This window comes from Chamaea fasciata, unplaced genomic scaffold (assembly GCF_029207755.1).
Source record: "Chamaea fasciata isolate MVZ Bird 193981 ecotype frontalis unplaced genomic scaffold, bChaFas1.0.hap1 SCAF_3, whole genome shotgun sequence".
NCBI classification, from domain to species: domain Eukaryota; kingdom Metazoa; phylum Chordata; class Aves; order Passeriformes; family Sylviidae; genus Chamaea; species Chamaea fasciata.
This window is the reverse complement of record NW_027094088.1, coordinates 23170794-23184867: the sequence shown is the minus strand read 5'-3', so window position 1 is coordinate 23184867 and position 14074 is coordinate 23170794. Positions and strand designations below refer to the sequence as shown.

The window sequence follows — 14074 nt, the reverse complement described above, 5'->3', positions numbered from 1 at the left end:
TCTTTTCTGCTGAAAAGTCCTCTTGATATTATCAAGAAGATAGCAAAAAAATTCTGCTAGGTCTGGACCTTTTACATAACTTGAGCTCAGAAAAAAAAATTATCCTTCAAAATCTGTCTCTGTTTTCATTTTAGGCAGCATTATCCCAGAAATCTGTGAGGATCTGTTAGATCTGAAAATATTCACAATATGTGAAATTCATGTGTTATATTTTCAGAGGATTTAGGGTATTATTTCTTTGAAGTTAAAGCAAATAGTCGTGGATGAAAACAGCAATCTAGCGTTTGAAAATAATGCAACCCTTCTTATTATGGCCAGACTTCAGAAATAGCTCAACTGTCTTGTAGATGCTTATTTGAAATATCCAAAATGGGACTTAAGCTCTTAGGAAAATTTGGTGCATAGTTGACATTTAAATGTGAGGTGGGATTAAAAAACATTCCAGTCGTGAAAGTGGTCTGCTAGGTTTTGATTTAGAACTCTTCCTGGAGACAGCAAATACAATGTATTTTTCTGCTGTAGCCTGTAGCAGGCATGCCTCCTCCTCTTTGTTTTCAACTGACTGGCTGATTGCTGTAGAGTTGTTGGTAGGTGTTACAATTTTTATTCCTTACCTTGATGATCTCTCCCTCCTGTTTGTGCAACAGTACCTTGCCTTGACTGTACTTTTTAGCAGTACTGTGTTTTGACCAGCAGTGTTTAAAAATATGAGTTTTATTGGGTTGAAAATTAAGTCTTGAAGGCAGCATCAAACCATGGGATTTCTAGTCTAAACTGTCACAATACAGAATTTGTGTTGTGTCAAAGTAGATCTGTAAATGTATTTAAGTAAACAGAGAAAATACTTTCCTCAGTTTTAAGGATAATGCATTTGGTCAGATTTTTAATTTTTTTTCTTTTTTTTTTGGTAGAGGCAGAGAAAATAAGCAAGCTTGAAAACTTCTCTTTGAAGAATAAATATAAAAAAGTTCAAAACTCCTTCAAAGCAGGACACAGATGTGAAGAGTGCACAACATTAAAAGAGCTCAAATTAATATAGAATTTGTTAGCTGCTTTTGCCTGTCCTTAAGAAGTCTTTTTAAGTACCATTTCCAGTGTCACTTTTTCAGCATACCAGCTCCCAGTGGTTCTAACACTAAACCCCAATGTTTTGTAGAAGTGAGGCATTTTGTGTGAAGTGCTATGGAGGACCAGGGTGCCACATGCCATGGCTAGTGACCCTTTTGGTCAATGTCGGTGCTTTGTTATGCTCACTGACAGACGTTTAAAACACAAGTATTCTTCATGTTTCCAAGTTCAAAGCCCTAAGGTAGTGATTGCAGGAACTGTTACATCGTTTTCTTTAGAAAGTTCATGTCATGTTAAAACATGTTCCGTTTATATATCTTTATATAGACATCCAGTTAGAGTTTGCATAAGTCAGGCAATCTCAGGTTTGTGAGAAAACAACAGAGAGCAACTCTATTGGAAAAATTCTGACTCAAATGAGTTTAAAGAATTGCATTTGCACTTCTTATTTTCTGTATAGTTATCTTCCAAAACACAATTAGTATTTACTAGGAGCTCTGTTTTGTCATGCAGGGGTTATTTATTGCTTAATATTTCCACTTTTTCATAGAGCAGGATTAATACAGAGAGTATCAGAACGGGGTGCTGCAAAATATGGCCAACCTGAAAGCAGTAGTAAAACCAGACTGGGTGGGCAGTCTGAGATTAAAATCCTCCCATCTACTGCTGCCCAAGCCTGGGGTCTTCAGGCAGTTTGCTGGGAGAGGGGAAGAAAGTTGAGGAGTGACTTCGGAGAATCCTTCAGCACCACGGTGGTGTGTTGCTCATTGGCAGCATTAACTTGATTGCTCTGTGCTGCTCCTCCTCTTTTGAGCAATAGCAAAGCTTTGGTGCCTGCCTTAAGAGAAGTCTGTTGAATTGAGGTCTGGGTAAGGAGCCAGCAAGGGAAACCACATTGCATTGCATGGGTGTGGGGGGGTGGGGGGCAAAGAAATGTTAGAGGTCACAGGTGGAATGTTTTTATAACCTAAGGCAGGATTGTGTGTCTTGTATATCCTCATGAATCTACTTTTACCAGATTTTTGGGCCGCACTTGAACATGCTGTAATCTAGTGCAGGCTATACAAGTTTACATTTCTCAGGGAGGGAGATGAACAACTGGAGATGAACCTTCTCAGACTGAGCTAAATCTTTTTGATTTTAAACTCTTTCATATGCTTTCCATTGTGAGGAATGCTTTCCATTTAGTGCTAAGAAATGAGAAGTAGTATTAAAGAAAATAATGAGCTGTACAGATAAAAGGAATCTAGAGGAGAAATAATTACACTGTGGTGTTGGTGTTGTCATCTAGTAAGTTATTGACAGAGTAATGAGACTAAGGAACACGGCTTCCCCTATTTTCCCCCTGTGCTCCTATCAGTTTAACACTTCTCCTTCCTGATGTAGAGGTCAAGGTCTTTACTAAATATGTACCTTTCTGATCATTTTGTTCCCAAATGTCTGTGAAGTGTCCTGGTCTCTCTGAGATTTCTGAGAAGATGGTCTCCTTCTTTTTCCCCATCTTCCAGCTGCTTGGTTTGGAGCAGGCAGCTGCACCTGTGTGTGCAGCACAGGGGTTTATTAGCTGGTGGGTTGTTCTTGTGTTCGATGGGGCTTGTGTTTTGTTGTATTTGACCTCTGATTTTTGTGAAACATTAAATTAGGTTCCTACAACTTTCTGACAGTTTTGTCTTAAATTAGCCAGAGAATTTGTAAACAATACAAGGATGAGGCAGGAAGTGAACTGTTTAATTATATAACCCTCATTTCCTTGGGAAACAAAGACAAAAATTATGGAATGCACCTACTTTTTGTTTATGGATACAAAAAGAGAGAGTATTTAGAACACTCCTTCATATAGGTCACATGAAAACTATGCCTGGTTGCAAATTTCCAGAATCTAGAAAAGGAAACAACAGAGCAATGAGCTGCTAACAGAGCTTAAGTAGGAGTATCATGTGTAGCTTGTAGGTTGAATCTGGCCTGGGGAACAGTTTTATCTTGATTTCCCCGTTACCTGGGCTGTGCAGGTGTCACTGCAGGGTGCACTAGAAGGGTGTAAGGTGACATGGAGATCCTCAAGTTAGTGCTGACCTGAAATGGCAGTAGTGCTTCTGAATCCAGGTTGGTGTGGCCAGGGCAGGGGTTGAGCAGCATCATCAGTATTTAATGAAGCCTAAATATAAGAAGACATATTTTATACTTAGGCCCACTTTTAAACACGTTTGTCAACTGTGTGGTGAATCACATGCCAAGGTATCATATTGGATTGGCCACGCAGAATTGGTTTAATGCTGCCTGATGCTTATTCAGTGACTGTGGTGGAAACTATTCAGTGAATGCGGCCTGTATTGTCATTGTAAGGATGATTTCCTGCATTATTTGCTGATGACAGTGAAACCTTGTGCCATAGGCAAAATCACCAGTCTTCTGGTTGGATTGTCTTACACCATCATCATTGTAGTATTGAATCTGTTGAAGTAAAGAAAACTGGTAGGTCTCTTATCTTTTAGATAACAAAGGGGGCAACCTTTTTTAAAAAACCCCACCTAATCTCTAATGTTTTACAGACTTCTTTTTGACAAGTTCCCCGTGGGCTGAGATGAAGCTATCATACTTAATATAAGAACAGTTGATGTGTTCGGAATGAAATTTTTCTTGAATTCTCTTAATTTTTAATGCCTAGCACTTCTGCCAGTTGGAATTCTTGGTTTTCAAGATGGGCGTGCAGGAAAGTAAACATGCTGTCACTACCTGATTAAAAATGTTTGCCTATATTGCCATCCAAATGCAGGGAACCTCTTAGAAAGGAAAGAGTTTTGCTGTCTTCCAGAGAACTTTCAACTGTTTTAACTGTTAGGCCTTATTTTCTTTTCGGCCTAATTCAGTTATACCTCTTCCAGCTTTTATAGTGAATGATGCAAGGGATTCACAGCTGATGCTCTCAAACTTTTTCCTGGATATTGTCAGGTTTTGAACTGCATAAGGCCATGGGTTCATGTTGCATGTAGAAGTTGAAGTGGATTTTAAGTCAGCAGTTAATCACTGAACCTCCTAATTTTTGTGTGTTTCACTCTTGGAGATGGGAGATGTTTCCTGATTTCTGTGTAAATCAGTTTGTAGAATAAGAAGGGGAAATTTTGGAAATTCTAAGACAGCAAATGAGCGTTGAGTTTGTGAACTAATAGGTCCCATTCTGCAGAAGAGAATAATCTTTGATCTGAAAAGGGGTAAATTCAGTATGACTGACACATCTTACAGGTACTTTTGTTCTGTAGGCTAAAATAAGCATTTTCCTACCAAGTGGAATCTTTTGCAATACAAATTCTTCATAGTAATTTTCCTTTGTATCACAAACTTACTGCATTATCTGAAACATTTGAAACTATTTCTATGAGTATATTTTTCTCCTTAGATCATAAAGTAATTTTAAAAGAAGAAATGTTTCTCAATTTACTTTCTCTTGTGAAACTTTGTTCTAGAGTAGTGATTAGTTGTGTTAGTTAAAGTGTAGGAATTTACTAAAAATCATACTAATTTTTCATCCTTGTTTTTGTTGTCAGCTTTTGTTGTTGACATCTTTTTTAGTTCCTGAACATTTGATAGCATTGTACATTGCTTGGCAATGTACATTCAATATTTTTGTCATTTTCAGTGAAGTTGTTTTCTGGTTTTCTTCCTATTTTTAGTAAAAAAAAATTATAGGTTTTAGATCAGATTTGAACCATTTATACTGGATGTTTCTATTGCTGGTTATATTTACTGTATTTCTTCACTTCCACCAGTAAGTCTTATCTGGAGAAGTATTTGACTGAGAACAAGGGAAATAAAGAACTTACTAATATTTTTTTAGTGCTAATTATATTTCAATTGTCAGAAGAGTCAGAGGGGAAGACAAATTTGTTGTCATTCTGGACAGAAAGGAAGAAGAGATAATACTGTTTTCATGATGAGGGAAGAAGGTCCCAAATAACCTCTCTACTCTATGACTTAGCTTAGCAAATCCATCTCTTTTTAGCTGCTTTTAGTCCATATAGATGCTTCCACTTTATTTCCGTGTGGGTAGGACTGGATGCAAAATTTGTTTGAGAAACAGAAATGGCTATGCTGTTTTTGATCAATTGTCACTGATTGCTAGTTCATTGTCATTGGTTCTGTTGATTACAAATATAATTAAAAAGAAGGTATTTCCCATGAAAACAAATTTTGATTTTTATCATTACTTTTATAGTTGGATAACAAAGCACAAAATATTCTTCAGACAGGTGGATAACCTATCCTTAGGCTAAGAAATTACTAGATAGGGATCTTTTTAAATAGTGCAAGCAAAGAAGACACTCAGTTTGTATCAAAATCAGAACATAGATTTCTGACTTTTACTCTTCTGGTCTTGAACCTGTCCGCTGCTAATTTAGTCCAATAGTTATTTCTTTCATTAGTGGGTTAGACGGTGAATAATTGTTCTATATTCACCTGTTTATGTCCACCATCTGTTGAGGGTTTTTTTTCAGGTCCAAGAGTGTTAGTCTATTAAGTCTCTCCTCATATGGAAGCCATTTGTGTTTTAACCATTTTTATTGACTTTTCTTTTGGTCTTTCTCTGTATCTTCTGTGGTTCTATTTTGTTCTTTGAGATTGTGGGACCAAGAGGAAACTAAAACTGCACAAAATGTAAACATACAAATAAGTATATAAAATAGGGTGGGTTTTTTTTGGCCTTGCTGTCTCTTTCCTTATAAATTCAGATGTTTGCTTTTTAGTTTGCTTTTTGACTAGTTCTCAGCATTCAACTTTAAACATTGCAAATTTTATGAATGCAGTATTATCTGTAGACTAAACTTGTGGAAAAAGGATGCTAAAGGAATACAGAGGTGATTTTATACCTTGAGTGAGGGTGGGCTAATGATTGTATGTAACCTTTTCAGGAAAAACACTGATGGCAGCTGTAGGGTTGCTGTTGTGTGAAAGTCTTCAGCTTTGTTTATTTTCCATGACTATTTTCCATTCCATTTCCATTATTTTCCATAGTTGGCTGTCTGTTCATCCAAGCCCAGATTCTTCCTTAAATTCAGTTTATGGCATGAGGCAATTTTTCAAGTAGATTTGTTGGTATATGGAACCCAGAAGTCTTTCATTATAGTTGTCTTTTTTAATAAGTTTGTATTATGTTGGATGAAACTCTTCACATAAGAATGGTTTCCCTGGGTTTGTTATACTCCTGGCAGAAGCATTTCCATGTGCTTAGGCACAGTAACACTAATATTCTATTAGACTTTATCAGTTGTGTGCTGTTTTGTGTTTCTACACTGTAGCACCCTGTTCCTGCTACTCAACCTGCTCCATGTTGTCGTTCTGTGCTGGAATGTGGTGGGTTTGCCAAGGGAAAAAATAGTTGTCTATTGTTGAATAAAATGTTAAGTAAACGTTTGTTGAATGTGATCCAAACTTATGAAAATGCTAATTAAAACCCATTTCTCAGCAGGAAAGTAATTTATCATGTAAAAAGTGCATCCGAAAAATTACACCTGCTGACAAAAGGCTTTTGTGATACAGTGTGATGTTCTGCTGCACCTACAAACATGGATTTTTTGCTGAACTGAAGAATAATGAATTTTATATGTGGCAGCCTAGGTTGCATCACAGTTTTGGTGCTGGAACTGGGACTGTGCACCGTGTTTGCTGGTGGCATGGAATGTACCCTGGCTGAGTTTATGGATGATGCCAAGGAAGAGGTAGTTAATAAGCTGGAGGGCAGGGCTGCTTCCTGGCTAGCGCTCAGCAAGCTCAGAGTGGGCTGGAGGATCCTCAGAAACTTCCACAAGGGCAGGTGAGGCCCAAGCCCTGCACTACCAGCTGCAGGCAGGCAGGCTGCCTGGACTAAAGACCCTGAGGATCCTGGTGAACAGCAAGCTGAACATGGACCAGCCACGTGTCTGTGGCCTCTATCCAGCTGTGTTAATCCAGCATGAGAGGCTGACAGACTGGAGAGACCTCAGCAGAGTGCCACTAAGCTGGGAGGGAACTTAAGAGTACCTGGCACATGAGGAGAGGCTTAGGAAATACATTTGTGTAGCCCGGGGAAGTCTGACAGGCACTCTTACAGCCTTTCATTGTGTAAGGGCTCTGAGAGATGGGGATGGGTTCTTAGCATGCGGGGCAGTGGGTGTGAGCTACATCAAGGGGAGTCCTGACTGGCTCTAAGGGAGAAGTGCTCACAGGGACAGGGGTGACACCTTCCCCCTGAGAACCCTGAGGTCTTGGAATTGTAGTCATTGCAAAATGTGGTTGGTTGAGGCTCAGAGGAACTTTCTGTAACACTGGTCCTGGTCCTGACTTGAAGTTTTTGAGAACACCAGATGTCATTCATTCCCAACCTAAGTCACTCTATGGTAATGCCTGTGCTAAATTCCCTTTACAATTATTATCAGCATCTAGTGAAGTTCCAGCTAAACTCTGAACATAGCAGAACTTTGAATTTTGAATTGTACTAGTTTAGAAAGACATAAAATTTTCAGTTAATACAAAATTCAGTATTCATCTTCTTTGATGTACATCTTTTCATCTTGTTGCTGCCATAGTCATCTTGGCAAATAGAGACTTGGTATACAAAACCTTTGTCTTAAATTGAGAAAATTAAACTTCATCAGGTGTTTCATCTGCCTCTGGAAAACATCTGGCCATTCTTTTTGTGTTAAATGTTTGAATGATTTAGATTTTTAGGATCACTAGGTGTTTCTTCGTGCTCAAGAAAAGGAAAATGTTTTGTTTAATGTGCAGTTCTAGAATTATTTAATCTTGTATCATTTTTCATTTTACTTCAATTGTCTGACATTATGAAAAGCTCTGTGTACCCAAGTGGTTTGTTTCTGTTCTCAGATTACATTTTGGAGAGAATATTATGTAGTTTTATATGCAAACTCACTTAAAACCTTGAAATCTTAAATAGGAGATCATGTTCATAGTCAAGATGGAATGGAACTCATAATAATTTGTGTCTAAATCAAGCTTAAATTTTAATTAACCATATCATTATGGTGAACTAACACCATACTATGATAAATTACCTAAAAATAGTATTTAAAGAAAAAAGTTTAAGTGTGTCATGCCACGGAACCTTTGGGACTTGTGGGTTAACCAACACAAACCCACTATTTTCAGACTGAAATGCTGAATTAATGGTTGGCATCTTGCTGTCATGCAAAATGTTTCCATACTTTCAGTTTGGTTTCTTTCAGTAACTAGTTTATTAAAAGCTGAGAGAATTCTTGGGAGCTGCAAAGATGGAAAAACTTGGGTTTATTTGTTAATCCATTAATAAAAGCAAGGTGTGAATAATGTATTAGTTCCACAGTTTTGAATACCACAGGGGAAAAGAAGAATCTGTCCAGGTGAATTGAGGATAAAATTTCATGTCTTTAATACATTGGTTAATTTAAAATAGAAAAGATGCTTTCTTAAACTTTTATATACTTTATGTATTTTTATTTAACAGTTGATTTCCATCCAACAGCAGTTTGAAAAAAAAAAGTAATAAATGAACCACCTGTTAAATAAAGAAATAACATTCTAGCATTTTCCAGGAAAATGAAAAGGAATAAAATCCTGACTGTATGCCTGTTAAATGGTATAAATTTATTTTGTAGCCTTGTGGTCAATAAAAAGTAACATATTGGTTGATGTAAAGGCTTTATTTGGTGGAACACCATCTCATATTAGAAGTTAAATGTTTGAGTAAAGATCTCTTGCTTTAAAAAACAATAGGTAGCAATGCAGAATCCAAATCTAGAATTAGTATTTTGTGATACCATTTCAGACTGGTTGATTTCAATGAGAGCAGTGAATATAATTAAAAACCTGTTGGTGCTCTCTTCTCTCAGTCAGTTCTAGGTGAATCTTTATTTTTAACTGTCTGGCATCTGTGTAAAGAAAAATGCTTTTTTTTTTTTTCTGGAATTTTTATTTTTTCTTCATTGCTGAATTTAAAACTAACAGGGGAAAAATTCTAGGGAGAAGACTTTCAGCCACTCTTCTGGTTTATCTTTTGTACCCTGAAGATGATTGCAATGACTTTAAAGAAGATTGTAATCTTCTCCCTCTGTCTGGTTTTGGATTTTATTTGTTTGTTCTTTAATGCCTTGTTATTATAAAAGCGGATTATATTTTTAATTTAGTTTTTCTTATGTTTTCCTTCCAAAATCCTTTCTGAATAAAAATGATGTTGCTTAGCTTCTAGAATGAAGTGAAAAGACGAAATCATATTGCTATCACAACTGGCTTTTGTAAGGGTGATGACTCTACAAAACTCCTGGGATCCTCAGACTCACTGATACTTCATTTCCCATTCAAGAGTATATTTGAAGCTTGTATTTCATATTTCTGAGTATATTGACATAAAATGAGGATTCTTTTTACTTTCACAGACATTTAGTTTTATTTTAGAAGAGTTATGGTTTATTCCATTTATTTGATTCCTTTTATCCTTTCTCACTCCAATATATGGATCTCCTGTAGTTATTTCTTTAAAGTGTAAATTTAAGTAGAAATACGGGTATTTTCTTAAAGCTTTACAATATCATCTGCTAGTGTTACCAATTAAGAGTTTGAAGTATTGGTTGATATCATTACATGCTGTATTGTATGTCACAATTCATTTATTATGGAATGGAGGAGAGTAATGAGTGCTGTATAATATATTTCCATATTTTTGAGGTGGGGAGAATTTTGTTACCTAAAGCTTGTTTTAGTGCGTTTTGAAGTGTCTGGAGCCAAGGAGTGATTAATGGAGATGAAATAGGTGTTTTGGGAGGTTTTGGAACTCTGTTTTGTATTTTCATGAGATTGCCGAGAACTGGGTATGAAAACCTAGGCAGTTCTCCTCAGTTCTGTATTCATATCCATGCATTCTTTTGTTGTCAGTGGAAAAAGGCTGAGTGGGTTAGGGTGTACTAAAGAGAAGCAATAGCTTGATGAAGTTTGGAGTTTTAAGGTTTGATCATGGGGCATACCACTCCAAAATATTTTGAGTTTAGATATTATGTGTTGGTGCTTTGTTTAAGAGCTGTAAATCCAATTAAAATGGTTTTTATTAAAATGTAAAAAAAGGTGTAGTATTTTTAGCAACAATTTTATCATTCTCAAATAAGTGTCTCAAGTTCTATACAGCTGTTTTTTTATTTTAAAAACAATATCTAAAGGAGAAATTCTAGGCAAACCAAGTCTTTGATAATAGGGTTGTCTTTTGGGGTTTTCTTTGTTTTTTTTTTACCATGCAAGGTAATCATAATGTTATTTTGGCCTTCAATTATATTGGATTTTTTTTTTTAATATTTTCACAATTCTTCTGTAGATGCTATTCTATAGGGTTGTTTTCTCCAAACATGGAATTATGTTTGTCCTTGGGATACATTTGTGTGGCTTCAGTTAAGGTGCTTGCTTTTGTAATTTTATCTGTATAAATTCAGTGTAAAGCTCTTCAAACCATACCACCATTAGCAATGTTAAGCCAAAGGTACATTTATTGTTTTCTCCAAAGGATTTATTGTATAATTTGAAAATTTGTTAAGTCAGTCTTCTGCATTTTTATTAACTGATGGACTTTTGGAACTTTCTTTTTCACTGTTCATAAGCCTTATTAAGAAAAGAAATACATTTTATTTGTTACTGTTTTCTAACAGTGTATTTCCACGCAGGTGGAGAACGAACTTGTGGTGTACATGAACTGATCTGCATTAGAAAAGGTAAGCAATGATTTGTGAAAGTGAACTCCTTAGCTTGTGAATATTCCTGGTGAGAAATCTGCTGCCCAGTGTTACGGTCTGACTTTTTGTGAATCTAAATGTTTCATCTTTGTGTTGCCGAATCTTTTGATGCTGACAATGTCAGCAGGAAAAAATGGTGAAATTACAAAATAAAATTTAATTTTTCACAAGAGGGAAAAATGTGTTCCTCCAAAATCCACTGAGTTACATGGAATTTGTTAAAGTTGTTCAGCTGTGATGGGTAACCATGAAAACTGATCTTCGTTTTATCCAGATATTTGTAGGATGATTTGATTTTTAGTAGTAATAGGAAGTTGTGAGGATGTTTTTAAAAACTGATGTAATGTACTGGCAATCTCTGCCTCTGATTTCAGGTGAGATTCTAATGACTCAAGCTTCCTTGAAAACAGCTGCAACAAAAGTGAGACCAGCAAATGACAGAGCAGAGCTGTGCTCCAGGGAGGGCTGTTACAGCTTAAAGCTGAGCTACAGTGACTGAAGTTGGAGCTTGACAGATCAGCTCAGCTGATGTAAAGGCTAGAGAGTTCTGTTTTCTGTCCTTTTGGCAGCCCTATGCTCCTTCCTACAGCATTGCTGTTGAATTTCTGTCTTCTCATCTGAAAGTTAATCCAAAAGAAAAATAGTTTCTTCAAGGTTTAGTTCCTTGAATTGAGTGTCAGGTCAGAGAAGTCTCAGTGCTTTCAAAAGGAAGGAGTAAGAAAACGTGGTGGGAGAGGAGTAAAGCTGCAAGACTCTTTTGACAACAACTTAGTGTTAGACTGGCTCAATAGTATTGTCAAACCACATCATACTCTGCGGGAAGAAATTTTGTTTGTCCTCTTTGTTTCCATTGCATTCACCGAGACATTTTGGTAAAATTGTTTGGGCTTATTGAAACATTTATTTAACAATGCCTAACCTCAGAATTAAGTCTACCAGTTAAGGTCAAAATAGTTTTATGGTCACAAGTCATCTTTTCCAAATATCTGTTGAAAGAATTTTTGAGTGTGTATGTGTTACAGTATTGTAATTAAGAACATTTCTCTGCTTTTCTAAACTGTGAATCATTTAGATCTCACCCTTTTTAGATTCTTTCTCATTTTGGAGGGGTGGAGATTTTTTTCTTTTTATTGCTGTCTCTGTTTTTCCGTTGACGGATAGGTTGGTGCTCTGTATTCTTTCTGTAATAAGTCCTGTTTATCTTTCTGAGTTGTGAAACTCATTGGATTTTTTGCGTTCTTGGAGACAGTGCTGTACGGTTTTAATGTTCATTTCTGGGAAGTTAAATTGAAAAGTTGGTGTTTTTTTTTTTTTTTTTTAAGATGCTGTGTTTTATTTGAGCATTGAATTCAAAGCTCTGTTGATACAATAAATTAAATAACCATAGTATGGAACTTGTGTTTTAGCATTGGTGGTTATAAATTAGCCTAGGGGTAAGTGTGATTAAAAGACAAATATCCTCTTAGTACCATTTATACTTGCATTATGTTGGGTCCCTTTTAATTCACATGAGTTTCTGTGTACATTCTAACCTTATGTGTCCCTATGTTACTGACAAATTTCTCCTTGTGGTGGATGGATTTGGTTCATTCTTGCCTGTCTTTGCTCCCTACTTGATGTGTACCTTTAAAGCAGAAGGTGCCTGCCATTGTACTGCAAATCTTCTAGTCACGTGGAGTTTTGGTTACTTCATCTAAGACTCTACATCTTCTGATGCACATTCAAGATGCTTTTATTGTCTGACCAAGGCCAGACTCCTCAGGATTAATTTATTTTCCAGTTGTCCAGCTCTTTTTGCTTGCCAGGATAAGAGTGCAGACTCAAGATCTCTACTGACATCCTCAAAATAGGAAGGCATTTCCAAGCTGAGAATTCCTGGCTGCCAGCAGTCTCAAGCTGGTCAAATCAGACCTTCCAGCTTTGTCCTTAATGTCACTGAGTGCTCATGTCAAGCTTCTACAGGATGGAGTTTCCATCTCTTGGCTGTGCCCTGAAAGCCAAGGTGTTTTTTCGCCTGTGAGCTCACAGTAGAAGTTGAATGGACAGATTAAGTGCTCACGTTGACACATGGGTAATTCTCTGCAGTCTTGTCTGGTGCTGGCTAAGGTTGCAGTGTGCCCTTCTCCTTTTTCTCTGGTGTCTGTGTGTCTGTGGCATCAGGAGAGTATATTCCAGCACTCCTGGCATTCATCCACTCCCTCATTTTCATCGAATACTGTCTGTGAGGCTTTGAGAGCTGGTGGTGTTTGACAAAATGATTCTCCATTTGTTATTTGCCTGAAGCCTCTTGTGCTTTCTGCTGAGGGATGGTGGGTAACTGTGACTGCCCTGCGACTGGAGTTGGAATGCCTGTGTGGAACCTCAGAAAAAAATATTAGTAGTAAATAGTCTGCATTATGTAACTGGTGTTCTTCCAGTCTACACTTGTGCTTTGCTTGTCTGTCCATCTTTCTTACAGTCCTTCCAAGTACATGTTTGTTGAGAAGCAACTAATAGGATAAACAGTGATGTTCCATCTTACTTTGCCTGCACTGAATAGGGAAAAGGGAAAAGTAAGCATGCAAGCAAGCATGTGTCTTCTATGAATAATACATGGGAAAACTTTCCGGTTTCAAGTGATGGAATGTAATTACAATTTATATGGGGATTATATGACTTGAAGAACACCTATTGCTGGTGCTTAATTTTTCTTTCTAGTCACCCAAGTAACGCTTTCCTATTAGTATTTTTCTTGCCTGCCCTTTCATTTTTTTTGCCAGGAAAATAGGAACCTTGGAGTATCAGATGATGAAATGTGGAAAGGGGCCAGAAAGATCTACAGAGCTGCATGTTGACTACACCATTTAGCTCAAATAACATCATGAAAACTTCTTAGCTGTAGTTGAAGGCATAGCTGTAAAAGCAAAACCTAAGCCTAAAAAGGAAATGTCTGTGCTGAGATTATTCAGCTGTAAAAATGAAAATAACTTGAAACCTCACTTTTGCTGGTTTTTAGGTTTTGTATTGCTCAGATTAGTTAAAATGATAGACTCAAAGGTTTGCAAGTACCAGTTATAATGGTCGTTGAATATCTGAGATTTTGTCAGGTCCAGTGTAAATATGATCCCAATATGGTATTGATACAGGACTCAGATTTGCTGCTCAAAGATGTAGCAATTGTCTGGCACAGGCCTTCTCCTGTGTCACATTAGTGTTGTGGTAATTTTGTAGTTGCCCAAGAGAGACTGTGGTGGGTCCCCCTCTAGGCTGCACAAGAAGGATTGCAGTAA

The 14074-nt window shown here is 36.9% G+C and overlaps 1 protein-coding gene across 2 annotated transcripts in view; it reads left to right on the top strand.

The window, feature by feature from the left end:
• Nucleotides 1-14074, top strand: part of SYT14 (synaptotagmin 14) — an 81822-nt gene that overhangs the window by 1326 nt on the left and 66422 nt on the right. For both annotated transcript variants that reach the window (XM_066178355.1, XM_066178354.1), the window contains exon 2: nt 10737-10784. In XM_066178355.1, the coding sequence (XP_066034452.1) occupies nt 10737-10784 (48 nt within the window). The remainder of the gene's footprint in view (nt 1-10736; nt 10785-14074) is intronic.